We start from the raw sequence: 20,337 nt of genomic DNA on the forward strand, positions 1-20,337 counted from the left end.
TTTTAGAATTTAGTTATGTAATTTAGTTAGATAAATCTAGTTTGTAATTTTAGTTATATAGTTAGTTACATACGTATTTTATTAGATAGATATTTAGGTGTTTTATTTGTATTAGTTATATGTCTAGTAACATGGTTGTTTTGTATATCAATTAGATGGACAATTTAGTAACCTTATATCATGGAGGAAGTGTGGAGAAAGATCAATTTGGCAATATTGATTTTGTTGGAATGCAAACGGTCCCTTTGATGTTTGATGAGCGGCCCTTGTTTTCTGAATTGATGGGTAGTGCTCGTGATGAGCTTAAATGTAATTCGAATGAAGAAGAAATCTTAATTGAGGGGGTCATTCACCATGGCGGGTCAGGGACAATTTTTAGGCGGTTGGTCCCAATTGTATCCGAGGTTCAATGGGACAAATATGTCAAAACTGTCATGAAGAGTGACTTTAAATGTTTGGATTTGGTTGTGCGCAACTTGTCCAAGGAGCCAGGCCCTCTAGTGGATTCTCCACTTAATTGGCAACCACCCATTGGTGGGTTCTCACCGGAACCGGACAATCCGGCACCCTCAGCTTCTCTTATACCCATTCAGGACGTGGGTGTGGAAGATGTGGTTGTCGTTCCTGATGCTCAATCCGGTCCCAATGAGGTTGGCTGTGTACATACCCCTATGACCCAGACAATTCCATGTAAGTGGCGTAGTTGCATTATTCATTTTGTTAGCATTTCTTCGTTCGATTTAGTTGTCTCAATTGTATGCATATTTGTGGTTTTGTTGTAGGTGACAATCCAAGTAATGATTGTTGTCATCCTGTGCCTCCAACATTTAATGTTGACGCAGCTTTTATAGCATCTAATAGTTTGGATGTTAATATTGAGGATGATGAGGAGCCCTATGGCACAGCTAGAGCTGTTGATTCCGATGATGACCGGCCAGTTGCACCTTTAAGTGAACAAGAAATGGAGCTTATCAGACGTTTTTGTCCTGATCGTGATCCACTAGTTCACGAGTTTAGTGACCTCAGTCATTCTCAAAATGCTTATGCAGAGGGAAGAGATGATGAGCTGCTGGAGGCTCCTGAGCCTGGTGAGAGTGTGCAAATTCAGAAGGGCATGATCTTTAATGATTTGCCTAGCTTAAGAAGGTGGTTGCAACAATATTCTGTAATACGTAAAAGACCCTTCAAGGTGATGCACTCCCATGTTGAGCGCCGCTACACGGTTGTGTGTGAGATGTCAGATTGCAACTGGAGGGTCTGTGCTCGTAAACAAAAGGCCACCGGGAAGTTTAAGATCACAAAAATTGTAGGTCCACACACTTGTGCCCAGACTGACCTTCAACAGAAGCATCGACAGTTGACCTCTACACTTATTGCTAGTACGTTATGCACAACTTTAAAGGGTCAGCCCAACTTGAAGGTCAGAACAATTATGGACATGGCTCAGAAGATATTTAAATATGACATAAAGTATGGCAAAGCATGGAGGGCAAAGCAAAGGGCCTGGAAGATGATATATGGGGACTGGGAGGAGGGGTACGAGCAGCTGCCAGCAATGTTCAATGCAATGAAAGCAGCTAATCCAGGCATGCATTATGAGTACATTCCGAAGCCTAATGAATGGAGGAATGGGAGGCAGATATTCTTTCGTGCATTCTGGTGTTTTCCACAGTGTGTCCAGGCCTTTAGGCACTGCCGTCCAGTGTTATCAATTGATGGTACTTTTCTGCTTGGCAAGTACATGGGCACTCTTTTGGTAGCCATTTCCTGTGACGCTGACAACGCATTGGTTCCTTTGGCTTTTGCTTTGGTGGAGAGAGAGAACAAAGACAGCTGGGGTTGGTTCATGCGCCTTGTTCGGATACATGTAATTGGCCCACATAGGGAGGTTGGTGTCATATCTGATAGGCACCAGGGCATACTCAGTGCCGTACAGGAGCAGATTTCTGGTTATGCACCTTTGCACCATCGTTGGTGTACTAGACACCTTGCAGAGAATTTACTTCGGAAAGATGGTACGAAGGACAACTTTCCTCTATTCGAGGAGGTTGCTCGAATGCTTGAGGTGCCATTTTTTGAGGAGAAGTTGGAGCAGTTAAAAACCGCAACAAATGCAGAAGGTAGGCAGTGGCTGCTAGGTTTGATGAGGGAACCTGAGAAATGGACAAGAGCCCATGATATTGGTGGATGGAGGTACGAGTTTCAGACTAGCAACATGGCAGAGTCATTTAATAGTGTGCTCAAGGGTATACGTGCCATGCCAGTCAATGCCATTGTATCTTTTACCTTTTATAGACTAGTGGCCTGGTTCAACGATAGACATGCTCAAGCATTGCAATTACAGAGTAATAATATAAAATGGGCACCTAGAGCTAAGAAGCACCTTGACAAGGCAAAGGAAAGGGCTAGAACACATGACATAGAGTGTTTTGACCATGCCACTGGCAAGTACCAGGTCACTGAAAGGGGTGGTACAACGTCAGATGGTGAGATCCGACCATCAAGGAGTTATATTGTTGTCCTGACTGATTTTTCATGTGGATGTGGGAGACCAAGACAGTACCACTCTCCTTGTTCTCACTATATTGCAGCAGCTAGGCATCGCAACTTTGACTACGAGACCAAGATACCATGGGAGTTGAGTGTTGATAGCCTTGTGCTAACTTGGTCGCCCCGTTTTGAGCCTTTCCTAGATGAGGGGCAGTGGCCAGAATACATTGGCCCAAGGTACATTGCAGATCCAGGTGCTCGCTGGAACAAACGTGGAACCAGAAAGCGTACGAGGCATAAGATGGTCATGGACCAGATTTCAGGTAGAACGAGGCGAGGGAGAGCAACCCCGTTTGTTACTGACCCCGAGCAAAATCAATGTGGCAAATGTGGTAGACTTGGACACAACTCGCGTACTTGCCATTGGCCGCTAAGTCAGGTGCACTTAATATTCTATGTACTTTAGTTGTTAAATACTTTCATATGCAACTTACTTTTTGGCAGACATACATGTTCTAGTGCTCCTTTGTTTAATATAATGACATTGTAATGTATTATTTTTTTCTGCTTAATTACTAACTAATGGATCAAATTTGTTTATAGGATGGAGCAGTTCCACCTCCTGGATCCATACTACGAGGTGAAGCACCGAGGACGACTCACTGCCGAGGGGGCGGTACTTACGTTGATCTTTGCTTTTCATTTATTATTAATTTGTGTACTTATGCATTAAATAACTTGATTGTATGGTTGCAGGAACTACCCCCGCTTCGACCTCGAACGCATGACAAGTTCGAGGAGATGCGGTATGACGACAGGTACACACCTCTGCTGCAGAGGGCTGGCCTGGATGTCATATCGTATCAGGTTCGTCGTGGGTTGCCTCCAATTAACCCCGCGGCGATCACAGCTTTGGTTGACAGGTGCACCATTTATCTATAGTAATCGTATGTTTTTTTGAACAAACTTTATCTATCTTTCTGAAAACCCTAACAACAATGTTCTTTAAATTGTAGGTGGAGGCCAGAAACTCATAGTTTCCACCTACCTTGTGGAGAGATGACTGTTACACTCCAGGATACTCAGAAGATCCTGGGTTTGAGTGTTAGAGGTCGTCCAGTTATCGGACACTGCAGGCCCGATGGTTGGAGGGCCAGAGTTGAGGCCTTCCTTGGAAGACCACTTCCTCCGGAGGCACCGACGCAGCGCACCACTGGGGTACCAATTGCTTGGCTTAGGCAGAGCTTTGGTAATTGTCCGGCACATGCGGACCAGGAGACAGTTGCCTACTACTGTAGAGCTTGGATCTTGCACCTATTTGGGTGTGTTCTTTTCCCTGACGCGACAGGGGACACTGCATCGTGGATGTACCTCCCGTGCCTCACTGACTGGGACACCACAGGTACTTTTCCCTTACACAGTTATTATTAATTGGGTTTCTTATGTTTACGTATGCATTGATTAAATTGATTGCAACGGTTTCAGGTACTTACAGCTGGGCTTCGGGAGTGCTGGCTTACCTATACCGTAGCCTTTGTGAGGCGTGTCGTCGGACCGCAAGTAGTTCTTCCGTTGGTGGTTGTGTTTACCTACTGCAGCTTTGGATGTGGGCTCGTCTTCCAGTTGGACGGCCCATAGTTGACGCTCCTCGGGAATGGTTTGCAGTGGGCAACCCTCGTCACCGTCCGACGTTTGCCCATCTTTGGGACCAGGCGAAAGTCGCCTTCAGCAGGACTTCACGTGCGTACGTACAGTATGCCAATGAGCTCGACACGCTTAGACCCTCCATGGTGAGTAAAATGCAGTAGTTCTTGTTTATTGTATGCTCGATAGTTTGTCTAACTTGCCATATACATGTCTTATGTTTGCAGGTTAATTGGGAGCCGTACACGGCGAATGATGCGCTGCATCTTGGAGTAAGCAGCATGTGTAGCGAGGATGAAGACTTGTACTTGATGATCTGCCCTCTGATTTGCTTCTATGCTGTTGAGTGGCACCTTCCAAATCGAGTAGCCCGCCAATTTGGCTTGTGCCAGCAATGGCCTGTCCCTCCATTTGATACTTCCGTGGAGCTGCACAAGTAAGTTATTTTGGTAATTTATTCCATGCATTTGATAGATATGTTGACTGCAATTTATTCAAAGTTCAATATTTATTCAAAGTTCAATACCTTAAATGTTGCTGAAAATTACATGATTGCTGAAATTTATTTGCTACTTGGTCCAATATAAATCCTTGCTGAAATTTATTACCCCCTATATGCATGTTGGTACTTTTTACATGCTTGCTGAAATTTACATAAATGTTGCTGAAATTTACATGCTTAGTGCCTATCCATGCTTGCTGAAATTTATAAATGTGCTATTGCAGATCCATGCTTGCTGAAATTTATATCCTTAGTCATTTCCATCGTATTTGAAGTGTGCTACTACAACCTACTTGCTGAAATTTATTTCATACCTACTATATTCATGTTGCTAGTTCAATATTTTAACCCCGTACTGAGTTTTAGAATCAATGTTGTTAAATCTGTGTTATTATTTTCATCTTTAATATTTAATTTTAGGATTGATCGTCAGAAGCAAAAGAAGACAGTTGAGTTTGAAACGTTGCATCGTCAGTACATAGAGGTGTGGGACCAGTTTCATGACAACCTCTACGAAAATGAGCAACCACATACCAACTACAATTTTCGTGCATACCTTACTTGGTACCTAGGTGTTACACGAACAAGGTTGAAAATTCAGTGGACCCAAGCAGATTATGCGTACCTTGAATCATCTGAGGATGAGGACACTTCCTATGACCTAGCAGCACGACAAGGGACACTTATCGAGGCAGCACCTGTCTTGGACCGAGTGGTACATGTCCTTTCCACTATACAATTGTACGATTGTTGTCCTTTCCACTTTATAAATTGGACCTATATAAACTATTACATGTCTTATCTTATAGGGCAACGCAATAAAGCAATCTGTACTTGACATCGAACGGTTTCCAAGAACAGGTGTGGACGAGCACACACTAAACAACTTTCTTGGAGTAAGTACTTGACATCAAATTTATCTAAGAACAAGTATTACGACCCTCATTTATCATATATCTAACAATATGAATTTTAATCTTTGCATAATAGAGACTAGCACGTAGGCTTAGGCGTGCTGCAGCTCGGTGCGGTTGCGGTACTAGTGTTGCGATGAATGTGCATGTGCCACAGGAACGACAATGCAACACACCTGTTGTGCATGGTACATCTTCTTTGGGAGGTATAATTTTATTAAATTTGTTGTTTATTTGAACTGAGCAATTTTCATGGTATGAGATAATGAATTAAGTGCACACATAATTTGAACAATGTTTATAGGATCTGGAGGACAGAGCTCGTCTCGGCCAACTATGGACACTTTTCAAAGCGATGATGATGAGGACGAAGAGGGGGTGGCCGAGGAGCGTGACTATGACGAGCTTGGGTTATCTCAGCTTCCTGATGCTCCTTCTACTCAGCCTACGCAGGTTGCAAGAAGGCGACGTCGTTCGCCTTGTAGGTACACTCCAGGCACCGATGCTCTTGGCCACAAGGGTAAGGGTAAGACTAGGAGGCAGTGAGGATGACTTTTGTGCTAACACCATGGTAGCAGCTTAGAATTGATGGCATAACTTCTGTTATTTTGCATGTATCGACACTGTGAACTTTGTGGACTATTTGTACTATATGGGACTGTATGGTCTCTGTGGACTATCTGAACTATCATTCCTGATGGCGTATGTGCTTGTGTTGTGATATTTGGATGAATCAATGTTTGTATTGTACTGTGATGTCTATTTATAACTGTGGATGTACCAAAAATAGGGGAAACTCTTGCAAATTTTTTCCATGAATTATTCAATGTAGTGCACATATTCCGTGGTCCATTCCTATTGGTTTTCGCAGTGTAGGCTTTTCAGAAACAGCGAACCAATATGGCTTTTCATTGAATCATCACATCCGAAACAGTGAACGAATCTAGCCTTTTCAGATGACAATCCAAATAGACTTTTCAGTTTTCAACTAGGCTTTTCAGTAATCGAATCTAGGCTTTTCAGGTGCATTTATTATATACTACAACGGCTACCAACTATTGGGTTCCTATATATATACGCAGTGGTGAGAGCGTTGCTACTCACTTGAGATTGTTCAGTTCAAGTAAAAATGTCTGGAGGGTCGTCTAGAGGGAAGGGAAAGGGAAAGGCGGCGATGAAGGGTAATCCCTTTCTTTGGGAGGGTCCTCTTGGTCCTAAAGACTTTGAGGAAGCAATTTATGATAGGTTCCCCCTTGAGAGCAAACATGATTTTACTAAAGAGGCACCACTGAGGGCATATGATGACCGAAAAGAAGAGTGGCCAAAATGTATGCATGGTGAGGATTGTTTGGTGCAGATGTACACAGAGGGGATAGATGGAGGGCGTCGTTTCTTCAAATGTCCACGAGCATGGGTAAGTCATATTACTAATTCAACCTTCAATAAGATACTCTCTTGTGCTAAAGCTACATACTTATTGCAGTCATCCTTGTCAAAAGAGAACTGTGGCTTCACCAGATGGGTCGATCCTAGACCTATTCATCCCCATGCAGAGTACATCTACTACCTGCAGGACCGTATCTTTGATTTAGAAACGGAAGTTAGCTGTGGTTACAAGGACGACGAAGAGGACGACAACAGCAATGCTACTGGCTCCCAAAACACAATATGCAATGATCCATACTGCACATGCCCTAATCACAAGAACAAGGGCCCTCCTTCACCACCACCCCCCCACCACCACCAACAACGGGAGGATACTATGGAGAAGGGGCAACACAGTTTGCTATGTGGCCACACTACTAGGTAGAACTGAACTAATTCACAGGCCACATCCATATGTTTGTTGTTTGGTTTAATCACCTAAGGCATGTTAGGGTTAGTCGAAAGAACTATGTACCTTTGTGTGGTATATGTTCTCACATGCCATTCCCTGTGCTTGTTAATTGCTTGAATTACCTAAGGCATGTTAGGTTTAGTCTCGGACCTCTGCACCCTGGTTTGGTGCATGTTTTGACATGCCATTCAATGTGATGTGTGCTACTAGTTATGCAATATACTAGTTCGTTAACTTCTATTTCAACTAATTATCCTCATTTCATTGCCTATGCAATACTCAAATAAAAATATTGTCTACTAATAATGAAACCAAATTAAAATTGCTAAAGTGCATTACATAACAACAAATTGAAAAGTCCAACACAAAACAATATTGTGCATGAACCAAACAAAGACCAAGAAGGTAATGTAACTACTGAGTGCAACGAGGCCACTTTCCCTTCCTCTGGGCATCTGGATTCTCATCAATCGCTGCCTTCGCTCGGCGCACACGCTCAAGCTTCTTTTCCCTCTCCTCCCGAGCCGCAGCAACACGTCTTCTTTCCTCCTCTTCCTTGTGCTCCCTCTTTTGAGCCTCCTCTCTACGTCTCTTCTCTAATATCTCTGCACGCTCTGCATCCCACTCCTTTAGGCCTTGTAGAAGCCGCTTGTCGGACTCCTTAACCTCAGTGTCGATCCACTGCTCAAAATCACACAATGGTGGAGGGGTCTGCAACAAATATATTTGTTCAAAAATTTAAATCATGCTTCGTTGGACACAAATTAATAAGTGCACAATAGAAAAAATAACTTACAATAAAGTTACTGCGGCGTTGTTTTGGCGTAGGCTCCCAGGCAAAATTCGAACACATCCAATACCTCTGCCGATAGGTTTCCTCGTCTTCCGAAATTTCTACCTTGCAAGGATCACCACAAAAGCACATAGGTACTGGAACACCGCTAGGAAGCGGCTTGTGGATGTACGGACTACCGGTCGTCCGGCCATAGCTACAGTTCAAATAATTCAATTCTAAGAAGTCATAGCAAATAACGATTGAACCGAAAACTACAATTTACCAAATGATAAATAATAACGAATGAAATTTATCGAAACATGTCGAAAGGTTACCTTGGTTTGCTACTTTTCCACGACGTGGCATTCTACGATTGCATAAGAAAAATATTAATCATCCATTCAAAAAACTATAAATGGTTTATCTTAGTCTACAACATACGTGTAATATAGGTCAAATCAATGAGTCAAAAACTAATATGTGAAAGAGTATACCTGGCTCTTCAAGATCTATGGAACAAATCAAACTTTTGATGGTCCAAATATTGAATCCAAATTCGTGCTCGGTTTTTGGAGAGAAAGAGCCGAGAGGGGAGATGAAAATATGAACTGTGTCCACGGGTAGCGAAGGGCGTTGGCCGATTTGTAGCAGGGAGCTCGGCGCCGTGATCTGTGGCGCCGAGCTCGGCGCCGTGATCTATGGCGCCGAGCTCCCTGCCACGTCAGATCCACGGGAGAAGGCAGTCCAGGACCTCGGCGCCGTGATCCATGGCGCCGAGACGTGAAACCTCGGCGCCATGATGCATGGCGCCGACCCCCTGGGTCCATTTCTGCATTTAAGTTTTACAGGGGTCCAATTGTGAACTTTTTTCAAAAAAAGGACCAAATTGTAAAAAATTGGGACCGGCCGACCCGAGCAGAATACAGAAAATGTCAGTAGCACTTGTGTTTCGGGGAACGCTTGTTGTCCTACGCCTTGTTTACTTTCAAAAAAATTTTACAAAATAGAAATAGTAACACTTTCGTTTGTATTTAACAAATATTGTGTAGTTATGGACTAACTAGGCTCAAAAGATTTGTCTTGTCAATTCCGACCAAACTGTGTAATTAGTTTTTATTTTCATCTATATTTAATACTCCATGTATACGTCTAAAAATTCGATGTGACGGGGGAACTAAACAAGGCCCTACTACGGGCTTGATGTCAAAATTTTTTGGATTTCGTAGCACTTTTGTTTGTTTGTGCTATAAATATTCTCCAATCATAAACTAACTAGGATCAAAAGATTTGTCTCGCGATTTACAGTCAAATTGTGTGATTAGTTTTTGTTTTCGTCTATATGTAATGTTTCATGCATGTGCCGTAAGATTCGATGTGACAGGGGATCTTGAAAACTTTTTGGATTTCGGGGTGAACTAAACAAGGCCTACGGGGGTGTTTAGTTCCCATTTTTTTCTAAAAAATTTTGGATTTCGCTACTGTAGCAATTTCATTTATTTGTGACAAATATTGTCTAATTATAGACTAACTAGGGCCTTGTTTACTTCTACTCCAAAACCAAAAATTTTTCAAGATTCATCATCACATCGAATCTTTAGACGTATGTATGGAGTATTAAATATAGACGAAAATAAAAACTAATTGTACAGTTTGGTCGGAATTGACGAGACGAATCTTTTGAGCCTAGTTAATCTATGGTTGGACAATAATTACCACAAACAAACAAAAGTGTTATAGTGTCGCGAAATTTTTTCCATGAGGAACTAAACACGGCCTAGGGTCAAAAGATTCGTCTCGCGATTTACAGACAAACTGTGTAATTAGTTTTTGTTTTCGTCTATATTTAATACTTCATGATGTACCGCAAGATTCGATGTGACGAGGAATCTTAAAAATTTTGGGAACTAAACAAGGCCTTAGTGTCCGATCGAATATCTAGAAAGTATTAAATATAGACTATTTATAGATTGACGCTAATTTTTTAAGATGATTTTTAAATTTAATTAGTATATAATTAATAATAAGTTAATCTCTAATTATCACAGTAAAAATATGTTAATGGTAAATTAATTAGACTTATTTTTTTATTAATATCAAAAATCCCATAGACCGTCCCGTATGACGTAACGCCTATTAAACTTTAGGAGATGTTTGATTAGAAGCGTTAAAGTTTAACGAGTATTGTAACTTTTTTGTTTTATTTGACGATTAATGTTCTATCATAAACTAATTAGGCTTAAAAGATTCGTCTTAGAAATTGCTCTCCAACTGTGTTTCTAGTTTCGTAATAAATAATCTATATTTAATACTATGTATATATGTTTAAACATTTGATGTGAGTTAAAGTTAGGCCTTGTTTAGTTTCGAAAAGTGAAAACTTTTCGGTACTATAGCACTTTTGTTTGTTTATGACAAATATTATCCAATTATGAACTAACTAAGATCAAAAGATTCGTCTCGTGATTTACAGCTAAACTGTGTCATTAGTTTTTATTTTCGTCTATATTTAATGTTTCATGCATGTGCCACAAGATTCGATGTGACGGAGAATCTCGAAAACTTTTTGGTTTTCAGGGTGAACTAAGGCCTTGTTTAGTTCGCAAAATTTTTCAAGATTCTCCGTCACATCGAATCTTTGGTCGCATGCATGAAGCATTAAATATAGATGAAAATAAAAACTAATTGCACAGTTTACATGTAATTTGTGATATGAATCTTTTGAGTCTAGTTACTCTATGATTGGATAATGTTTGTCAAATAAAAACGAAAGTGCTACAGTAGCCAAAAACGAAAAATTTTGCGAACTAAACAAGGCCTAAACAAGGCCTTATTATTGATTTCTTGCCAAAAAAACATCAAATCATCGACAAACAAGAACATTCTATGCACGCAAGTGAAGTTCACCTGCACAGTCGCTCACCCGCTGCGCCGCCGGTTACTGTTCACTGTCCACTATCCAGTGTCCGCGTCAGGCGTCGCTCTCGCATTGGCCATGGCGGCGACAAGGGCCACCGATAGCTCCACAGCGCCGGCGACACCGCACATCCTAGTGGTGCCGTACCCGGCGGCGGGCCACATGATCCCGCTCCTCGATCTGGCCGGCCTCCTCGCATCCCGCGGCCTCCGCGTCACCGTCGTGGCCACGCCCGCCACTGCCCCGCTCCTCGCGCCGCTCGTGGACACGCACCACGACGGTGCCGTCCAGGCGCTCGTCCTCCCGTTCCCCTCCCACCCCGCCCTACCCGCGGGCGTCGAGAGCGCCAAGGACTCGCCGCCCACGCTCTTCGCATCGCTCATCGTCGCCTTCGCCGAGCTCCGCGGCCCGCTCGGCTCATGGGCCCGCGAGCGAGCAGACACCCCGGACCGCGTGGTGGCCATACTCGCCGACCACTCCTGCGGGTGGGCGCAGCCACTCGCGGCGGAGCTGGGCGTCCTAGGAATCGTGTTCTCTCCGTCCGGTGTGTACGGTTCCGCCGTGCTCCACTCGTTGTTTCGCCGGGCGCCGAGGCGCGAGGACGAGAGCGACGAAGAGAGCCAGATCAGCTTCCCGGATCTCCCTGGCAGCCCGGCGTACCCGTGGCGGCAGCTGTCGTTGCTGTACCGGACGTACAAGGAGGGCGACGAGATCTCGGAGGCGGTGCGGCGCAACTTCCTCTGGAACCTGGAGGCGTCGGCGTTCGTGTCCAACACGTTCCGGCGGCTCGAGGAGCGGTACCTCGGCGCGCCGCTGGCGCCCATGCGGCGGCGCTGGCCTCCGCGCTGGAGCGCACCGGTCTGGCGTTCGTTTGGGCGGCCGGGAAAACGGCGCCGATCCCGGAGGGGTTCGAGGCGCGCGTGGCGGCCGCGGGCGGGAGGGGCAAGGTGATCCGCGGCTGGGCGCCGCAGGTGGCTGCGCTGCGGCACCGGGCGGTGGGCTGGTTCGTGACGCACTGTGGGTGGAACTCGGTGCTGGAGGCCGCGGCGGCAGGGGTGGCGATGCTCACGTGGCCGATGACGGCCGACCAGTTCGTGAACGCGCGGCTGCTCGTGGACGAGCTGGGCGCCGCCGTGCCCGTGAGCTGGGGCGGGCTCGAGGCCGCGCCGTCCGCGGACGAGGTCGCGCGGGTGCTGCACACGGCCATCGGCGGGAACCATGACGTGGCGGCGACGGCGAAGGAGCTCGCTGCGGAGGCAGCGGCGGCGGTGCGGGAAGGCGGCGACTCGTGGCGGGAGCTGGTGAGGGAGCTCGCGAACGAATCAGTAACCAAGACCGGCTCAGAGTATTAAGCGCCTCTATGTGATTTCAATATTTGATCGATAAATCGATCCATGTCTATTTTACTAATAATAATTGATAAGAACTTGGTAATGAAATAGACTTTTGCGAAACACATGCACACAATGATGCATTGATCCTAAATTCTTAACATCAATCCATGAACAATTTGTGCTCAGAGAACTGAGAGAAGGAATGAACATCGATCCAGGGGCAATTTGGATGACCTCCCAAGCAAATGTTGCCTGATGCGAGAAGCATCCCCTCGTGTCCGATCGATGCAAGCAAACACGCCCCCAATCCAAGCTATCCGTCTTGGGCTCATCCGCTCATGGTCATGGCCAGGAGGAAAGCCACTACTCGCAAGAGCATCTCCAAACAGTTATGCAATTAGAATTTACCATTTGTTGGAGTTTGCCAAGTCCCTAAAAGTATTTGGCATTTTTGACTTGGCATTTCCCAAAATAGTGGACCTAACTATTTTTGTCCGGGAATCTTTCATCTTTGTGGGAAATTCTCTCGCGCGTCGCGCGGGCGCTTTCTTTTTCGCGCGCAATTCATTCGCCCGTCGCGCGCAATTCCTTCACCCGTCGCCACCAATTCTCTCGCGCGTCGCGCGGCCGTGTTCATCTCGCAAGTCCACGTCACCGCTTGGTCCAGGTTGTCGAGATCCAATCGAGGCAACAATCCCAGGTAGCACCACGTCATCCAGGTCTCAAGGCTTCCGCAAGGAGGGCTTCGAGGTCGCCAAAAGAGGTCGCTGCTTGATCCAGGGCGGCGACATCTGCTCCAGGTAGCCTCGCGTCGCTGCAAGAAAAGGAGACGACGATGGATCTCCTTCGTCCCCGCGCGAAGAAAGGAGGCGGCGCGCGGGGGAAAAAAAGAGTTGCGCGCGGGGAGGAGTCGTCTCGCGGGAAACTACCGCGACGTGGGGTGTACGGGTACGACAAGGAGTCCAAGATTCTCGGGATATCAAAATTGCCAAGCCATTGTGCTTATGAAAAATGCCAAGTTTGGTCCATCAAATGCCAAGTTTGCCAAAATGCATAAGTCAAATGCAAAACTATTGGAGAGTAATTTTTAAGGTTTTTAGCAAATTTCAAGAATGCAAAGTCCAATTGCATAACTGTTGGAGATGCTCAAGAGCAACTCCAACAGTTTTGCAAATTTTGTTTGGCAAATGTTGTTATTTGCCAACTCCCAAAACAATATGGGGAGGGAAAAAAAGGACATCTCCAAGTGTTTGGCAATTTTGACTTGGCAAAAACAAAATTCTACTTGTTCTGAAGATCAACGAAGAAGCATCAGGTTGTCAGCTTGCTATAAAAGCATGCACATACAGAATGCCAAGTCTATTCTAGGTGTGCATAAATGCCAAGAAAGGAGGAGAATTTGCCAACTTGCTATAAATGCCAAACCCAATTGTCAAACTGTTGGATAGGAGATTTTGAGAATTTTGACAAAAAATAAGAATGCCAAACTTATTTGTAAAACTGTTGGAGTTGCTCTGTTACTGTGAAGCTCAAACAGTTTCCAGCCAAACTGAAGAACAGACAGAGAATGACATGACAGTGTATCCAACAACCAAGATGGTTCTCAATTTGATTTTAGCGTTCCATTGTTCCAGTACGTACAACACAGAAATGAGGACCAGTGAAAACTGAAAACCTACATGAATGCAAATTCTGAGTTATTTGGATCTCCATTTTTTTAATTTCCAAATGTGATTTCATTTGGCACATTATTATAACGATTCACATCTATAGTTAATTTTATATAGTATATAAAGTATGGAGACCCATGATAAAGTCATCTGCCCATATGTGGTAGTGCTCGACCAAATCCTCGTCTAAGATTTGACCAATAATCCAGAAGCAAGTACGTGAATATTGATGTTTTAGGCTTTACTATGATACTCTCAAGTAACCGTGGGCTGTTGATTTTGAGAGATATTATCACAAATATATTTATTCTGAAAAATAGAAAAAAAAGGGCAAAATATTAGGGAAGATATATTTATTCATTAGATCTAATTTGCATGCATACATGTGAGGAACAAGCAGCGGGATTGGAGGAAATTGGGGAAAACTTGGAGAAGAAGAACAAGGGATCTGAGGAAGAAGAATAGTAGTTGGCAGCTGAGTGCTTTGGATTGAATACAACTTGTTGTTTGGCTAAAAATGACCGGTTCTCTCTCAGCTCTCTTCCTTATATTACAGAGGCTGAGCCCCATACAAATTGTTGTCTGGGGATCTAATCGCGCAAACAACTTGGGTTTGGGCTACGCTGGCCTCTCAACCGGCCCAAAAATGTGCGCGTTGTTCCGCGGACGCCTAAAACCAGTGCCCCCAAACTCTAGTGCCCACAGTGAAGCTCTTGTATGGATGCCAAATATTTAGAGAATATATGTACAGATTCTGTATATAATGTTGATGGTTGTAACAAGGCGCCGTATCATATGCAAATAACCTTGGAAACTACCGATCTGGACCAACGATTTGAGATCTAGTGGCTGCAGAGAGAGGTGCGATCAATTTGCGAATTAACGCCTGCATTAGCCTTAGTAATCCTTGATTTTTTTTTTCAAATTACCCCCTCCCCAAATCTGCTCTCGCATCCAGTCCTCGTGACCCAGAAGTCGTCCTCGCAACCCTACGACTCATCCACCGCCGCTGATCCAGCCGGTCGCCGGAGGAGCCTGCAAGAGGAGCGCCCCCAGAGGAGTAGCCGCGCCGCAGGAGGAGTAGCTCACGCCGCCTGACCGCCCAGCCGGAGGAGCGCCGCCGGAGGAGCCACCCTGCAGGAGGAGCATCGCTGGAGGAGGAGCCAACCCCTTACGCTCTTTTCCACCACGTCCGCTGTGCCGGTCCGGAGTCGGGCCCGCCCAGCAACGCCCGCATACAGGAGAAGCACTACATCATGGCCACCATGCTCAGAGTTGTTTTTCAGAGAGATGCAGCTAGTTTGTGATCTGTGTGCTTCAGAGTTGTTTGATGCAGCTAGCTTCAGAGATGTTTCTCGGCTTCAGAGTTTGCAGGTTCTATGTGCTGGGTGCTATGTAATGCCAATGGCAATTGTGCCTTCTGTGTGCCTGTGTGTAATATCTTGTATTGTCTGAAGATTGAAAAAATATTGAGAGTACAGACAGTGTAAGGCCAATAGCAATTGTGCCTTCTGTGTGTATATGTGTACTGTGTGGATGAATTTGCAATGGAATGAACTGAAATCGTGTCTATGGTGATCTCAAAGTGCATGGTTTCAGCTTGAGCTAAGAAAATTCAGATGGCAATGTTAACAAAAATATTCAGTAACCAACAACATGTGGTCATCACGTTGGTCCCAATTTTCATGTGGTCATCACAAGGCATGCTTCTTGTTCTTGGACTCGACTGTCGCCCAACAATGCTGCACTAGTGGCTCCAGCAAGTGCCAACACAGATGGCCCATAGAAATCCAATCAAAATGTCTTAACCAACAACATTGTTTCCATGCCTTAACACAGAATGTCTTAACAAAATGGAGAGCAAATGCCAACACAGAATGGAGAACTAAGAAAATATTCAGTAACCAACAACATGTCTTAACAGAATGGAAATTGTAACCAACAAAAATATTCAGTAACAGTAAGCTTCCATGTCTTAACAGAATAGAGAACTAAGAACCAACAACATTGTTTGGACAATTACATGTGTCATGATCCACTAATTGCTTGCATTTTTCACACATCCGTTTTCTAGGTGGCTTCTTCTCCTTGCTCTTCTTGTTTCTTTTGCTTCGGCCTCTGGAGTTGATATCATTTGGTGGATGTATCTCAACTTCCTGTGGAATTTTGCCACCAAGGAATGATTCAAACTCATCTTGTTTATTGACTGTAGCAGCAGAAATGATATTTTGCAAAGGTTCTACAAGGTTTGATAAACTAGAATATAAAAATTCCATTCCTTGTTCAGAGTTCTTGGCCATCTGGATTAGATCTTCAAACTTGTTACGTGAATCTGAAATTTTTCTCCGCATTGCACCTCCACAGGATCTTTAGCCTTTTCATCCAGAAGGTTACCTTCCTCATCAAAGAATAATTCTCTATGAAAATAAAGATCCAATCAGCACTATTGCACATAGAAAACAATACGTCTATATAAAACAAACCAGGCATGTAGACTCACCTTTTACACCTTTTGTCCCACCTCTTCATAAAATAAATTGGAGGTATCTCATTTTGCTTCTCGCCTCTAAGCGCTTGAATGATATGACGACACGGGATGCCATAGGACTCATAAAATTTACAGGAGCACATACCAAACATGTTTGACTTGTTCATCTGAACCACTCACTCTTTACCAGATAGGCTGCTGATGGTGACAATTTTCATATCTTCAGTCTCTAAAATCCCTTGAATAATGCAATGGTCTCTTGCAACCATGAGTTGTTCCTAAAACTTGCTGAAAATTTCATGAGTATATACGACACTACACTGCTTCTCCATGATCCATGGTGTCGTCAATTTAGGACCGGTGTGAAGACTTTTATTGTCGGCTATCAACTCCTCTTAGCGCTGGCACTCCAAAGCTGTGTCAAACCTTAGCCAAAACTCAACAAAGGATAATTTTCGATGAATGAAACTGTTAAAGAAAGAATTTGCACTCTCCGATTGTGATGTAGTCCTAAGGAGTCCTGCTAGAGGTATGTCCATAAAGTATGCTGGAATCCATAATTCTCGCATGTCGAACTTTGTGGAAAACCACTCATTTCCAGTGAGCACATACTTTATCATGATAGAATTCCATTGAGACTCAAACTCATCTTAACTCTTAGAGCCCCAAACACACTTGTTTAATAATTTCCAGAAATCCTCGTCATTTTTTATGTTCGGCCCAACCTTATCGGATACCTTCTCTATGATATGCCACATGCAAAGTCTATGAGCTGTATTTGGTAGAATCTGAGCAATAGCAGCCTTCATGCTCGTATCTTCATCTGTTATGATTAGATGAGGTGCTACTCCACCCATAGCCTTAAGATAGGTGACAACCATACAAATGAGTCGATCTTTTCATCAACCAAAAACGCTGCCCCAAGGAAAACACTTTGCAAGTGATGATTGACCCCAGTGAATGGCACAAACTTCATATTATATTGGTTAGTAGTATATGTAGAATCTACCGAAAGCACATCACCAAAAATACTACAATTTTTTCTACATATGGCATCTGCCCAGAAGACGCGCACAAGCCATCCTTCTTTATCCACCATAAACTCATAAAAGAAGGCAGGATTTACTTCCTTCTTTCGCTCAAATTGATGCACAAACATTTCTGCATCAGCATCCTTGATTTTGCTCCTCGAGTCACGATAGTAGTTCTTCAAATCCCTTAGCGTGCAACCAACATTCTCAAATCCACCGTCACTAACGTGGAGAAGTCGAAATGTCTGCGACATGCCAATACTTGCCTTATGACAGTTGAACAAAGTACTCTTTACCCTCTCACTAACATGGCGGTTGGATCTTAGCAGGTGCTTCTTATCTGGCGACACAAAACCATGGTTGTGCTCCTCAACAAATGACAATATTCGATACTTCTTGTCACTTCCAAGCTTGACAACAATACGTGCCTGACAACCACATCGGGTTTCCTTCGATTTTGATGTCTTCCTTTTTTTTGGACTGATCACTTCTATGCGCTCCTTCCTGTACCCTTCCCTTGAGCAACAATACCGCTGGTAAAATATTTCCTCATCTTGCTTCTTGTGCTGACCAACACGAACAAAGAAACCAGCATCATGTGCATACGATTTGTAAAAATTCTCCACATCCGTGAGTGTATCAAAAATCATTCCAACCACAGGCTTTTTATTTGCTTTGCAATTATCTGCTATATTAGGAGAAGGTGTTGTTCGTGGTGTGCTTGGTTCTTCAAGGTGGGCTCCAACTCCGGCATCGACGTCCATGATGGTCAGGACGACATCATCCATGCTGCTGGCCTCAAAGGAGGCACAACCAACGTCAACAGCAAGGCATTACCAATTATCAGAGTCAAGAAACAAATTAAATATGAAAGTATTATAGAAGAAACTAACCATGGAAGGCACTGCCAATGGTCGTGGGCACCATCTGGCCGGCGATCGTGGGCACCATCTGGCCGGCGATTGTGGACTGCGCGCAATGGTGAGGCCCAGACGTCGTTCCAACAGATGAGTTGGGCAGTCGGGCGTCCGCCATCACTAGCTGCCGGGCGGGCAAGCAGCAGCCGGGCGGGCGGCGTCGTCGTCGTTGAAAACAATTCCCACAACCCTGGACTGGATACGCGATTCTTGGACTGGAAACGCAGGCGAGCAGACGGGGGATTTGGTGAGGGGGTAATTTGAAAAAAAAATCAAGCATTACTAAGGCTAATGCGGGCGTTATTTCACAAATTGATCGCACCTCTCTGTGCAGCCACTAGATCTCAGATTGTTGGTCCAGATTGGTAGTTTCCAAGGTTACACAACAACCTTCACTACATGATTCTGAGACTTTGCCGAGTGCTCGGGCACTCGTCAAAGGCCCATCTCGCACTCGGCAAAGGCTTTGCCGAGCGCAACGTCCACTCGGCAAAGGCTTTGCCGAGCGCAGTGTCCACTCGGCAAAGAATTAATCGGTAAAGGGATTCTTTGCCGAGTGCCACGTGTCATCAGCACTTGGCAAAGATAAAAATGAAAAAAACCCCAAAAAATAGGAAAATTTTTTTTAGGGGGAGGGCTGCCATCAGCTAGCACCTCCCCACTTTTTTTCAACATTTTTCCAACAAAATTTTTAACTTTGTTGCAAACAAGATTCAAACCTAGAACCTCTCTCATGAGCACCTTACTCCTTATCCACTACACTACACCATCACTTGTGTCTATATTTCGTTTTGGTTCCTCATATATGATACCAAATCACATGTAAATTGATTATTTGAGCCTTTAAACGATTTCAAATCAAAAAGTTGTCAACTACAAAGTTTCATAACTTTTTGAGATCTATAATTTTCATTTAGTGAGTTTCTTCATGGGTCGTTTATAAAATTTGAATTTCAAATTTGAGAAATTTAAACGTAGTTTTTGCATGACAAGATGATTTCAAATCAAAAAGTTATCAACTGCAAAGTTTCATAACTTTTCAAGACCTACAAAGTTTATTTAGGCAGTTTTTTCATCTGAGGTAATTTCAGAAAATCAAATTTAAAAATTTTCAAATAAAGACGGAGTTTGGAATGACAAGATAAACTCAAATCAAAAAGTTGTCAACTATAAAATTTCATAACTTTACAAGATCTTCAAAGTTTCTTTTTGTTGTTTGGTCGTTTGCCAAAAAGACACTCAGCAAAGAAGGTCTTTGCCGAGTGTCTAACGTGGCAGTCGGCAAAGGCCAGTCTTTGTCGAGAGCTATCCGCTAGCACTCGGCAAAGGTCGGGCGCTCGGCAAAGCACGAATTTCCTGTAGTGCTTGGTTTGCATACGATACAACGCCTTGTAACAATTATCATATATGTAATATTTCTAACTGGTAATATCTACTGATATTTTCACAAACTCCAACCCAGACATGCAAGAGATATACTCTGTACGGTCAGAATATATGCAACAATGCTAACCCTGGACCTGATGGATTAATTGTGGCAGTTTACAAGTCACTTGGTCATGCACAGGTAAGGATTTACATGAACTTGTTGTTTCTTTTTATAACACTGGTAATATCCAATCAATTCTACCCACATTGTCCTCATCCCTAAAATCAATTGTCCTACCACTCCTAGGGATTTTAGGCCGACCAGTCTTTGCAATGTTAGTTTCAAAATTAACGCTAAAAGTTTAGCTGACAAAATTAAAAGCCACCTCCCTCACATCATCCATCCTTCGCAAAATGCTTTTGTCCAAGGTAGGCACATAGCTTCTAATATTA

General features: G+C 43.9%; 3 protein-coding genes and 1 pseudogene across 3 annotated transcripts; 3 read left to right on the forward strand and 1 right to left on the reverse strand.

Annotated features, from left to right (window-relative positions):
* Positions 672–3,009, forward strand: LOC110431093. Its single transcript, XM_021449788.1, has 3 exons — positions 672–690; positions 783–2,794; positions 2,995–3,009. Exons 1-3 carry the CDS (start codon positions 672–674, stop codon positions 3,007–3,009), a joined length of 2,046 nt encoding a protein of 681 aa, XP_021305463.1.
* Positions 2,196–6,096, forward strand: LOC110431094 (protein MAIN-LIKE 1-like). Its single transcript, XM_021449789.1, has 10 exons — positions 2,196–2,929; positions 3,094–3,166; positions 3,247–3,413; positions 3,507–3,892; positions 3,976–4,280; positions 4,362–4,570; positions 5,057–5,351; positions 5,446–5,532; positions 5,627–5,756; positions 5,855–6,096. The coding sequence occupies exons 2-10, from the start codon at positions 3,095–3,097 to the stop codon at positions 6,094–6,096; spliced, it is 1,893 nt and encodes a 630-aa protein (XP_021305464.1). The 5' UTR covers positions 2,196–2,929; position 3,094.
* Positions 7,802–8,508, reverse strand: LOC110431388 (leucine-rich repeat-containing protein 59-like). The gene is made up of 3 exons (XM_021450481.1): positions 8,498–8,508; positions 8,184–8,376; positions 7,802–8,098 (listed from the first exon to the last, which is right to left on the reverse strand). Exons 2-3 carry the CDS (start codon positions 8,310–8,312, stop codon positions 7,802–7,804), a joined length of 426 nt encoding a protein of 141 aa, XP_021306156.1. The 5' UTR covers positions 8,313–8,376; positions 8,498–8,508.
* LOC8076395 lies at positions 10,978–12,576 on the forward strand (annotated as a pseudogene).

This window comes from Sorghum bicolor, chromosome 10, assembly GCF_000003195.3.
Source record: "Sorghum bicolor cultivar BTx623 chromosome 10, Sorghum_bicolor_NCBIv3, whole genome shotgun sequence".
NCBI lineage: Eukaryota > Viridiplantae > Streptophyta > Magnoliopsida > Poales > Poaceae > Sorghum > Sorghum bicolor.

What these genes read in the sequence shown, in the direction of transcription:
- LOC110431094 (XM_021449789.1), top strand. Translation starts at nt 3,095, where the DNA reads ATGGAGCAGTTCCACCTCCTGGATCCATACTACGAGGTGAAGCACCGA. An exon ending in ACTTCCGTGGAGCTGCACAA is followed by an intron (nt 4,571 to 5,056) that starts GTAAGTTATTTT and finishes ATTTAATTTTAG; the next exon opens with GATTGATCGTCAGAAGCAAA. An exon ending in CACTAAACAACTTTCTTGGA is followed by an intron (nt 5,533 to 5,626) that starts GTAAGTACTTGA and finishes TTTGCATAATAG; the next exon opens with AGACTAGCACGTAGGCTTAG.
- LOC110431388 (XM_021450481.1), bottom strand. Translation starts at nt 8,312, where the DNA reads ATGTGCTTTTGTGGTGATCCTTGCAAGGTAGAAATTTCGGAAGACGAG. An exon ending in AACGCCGCAGTAACTTTATT is followed by an intron (nt 8,099 to 8,183) that starts GTAAGTTATTTT and finishes TATTTGTTGCAG; the next exon opens with ACCCCTCCACCATTGTGTGA.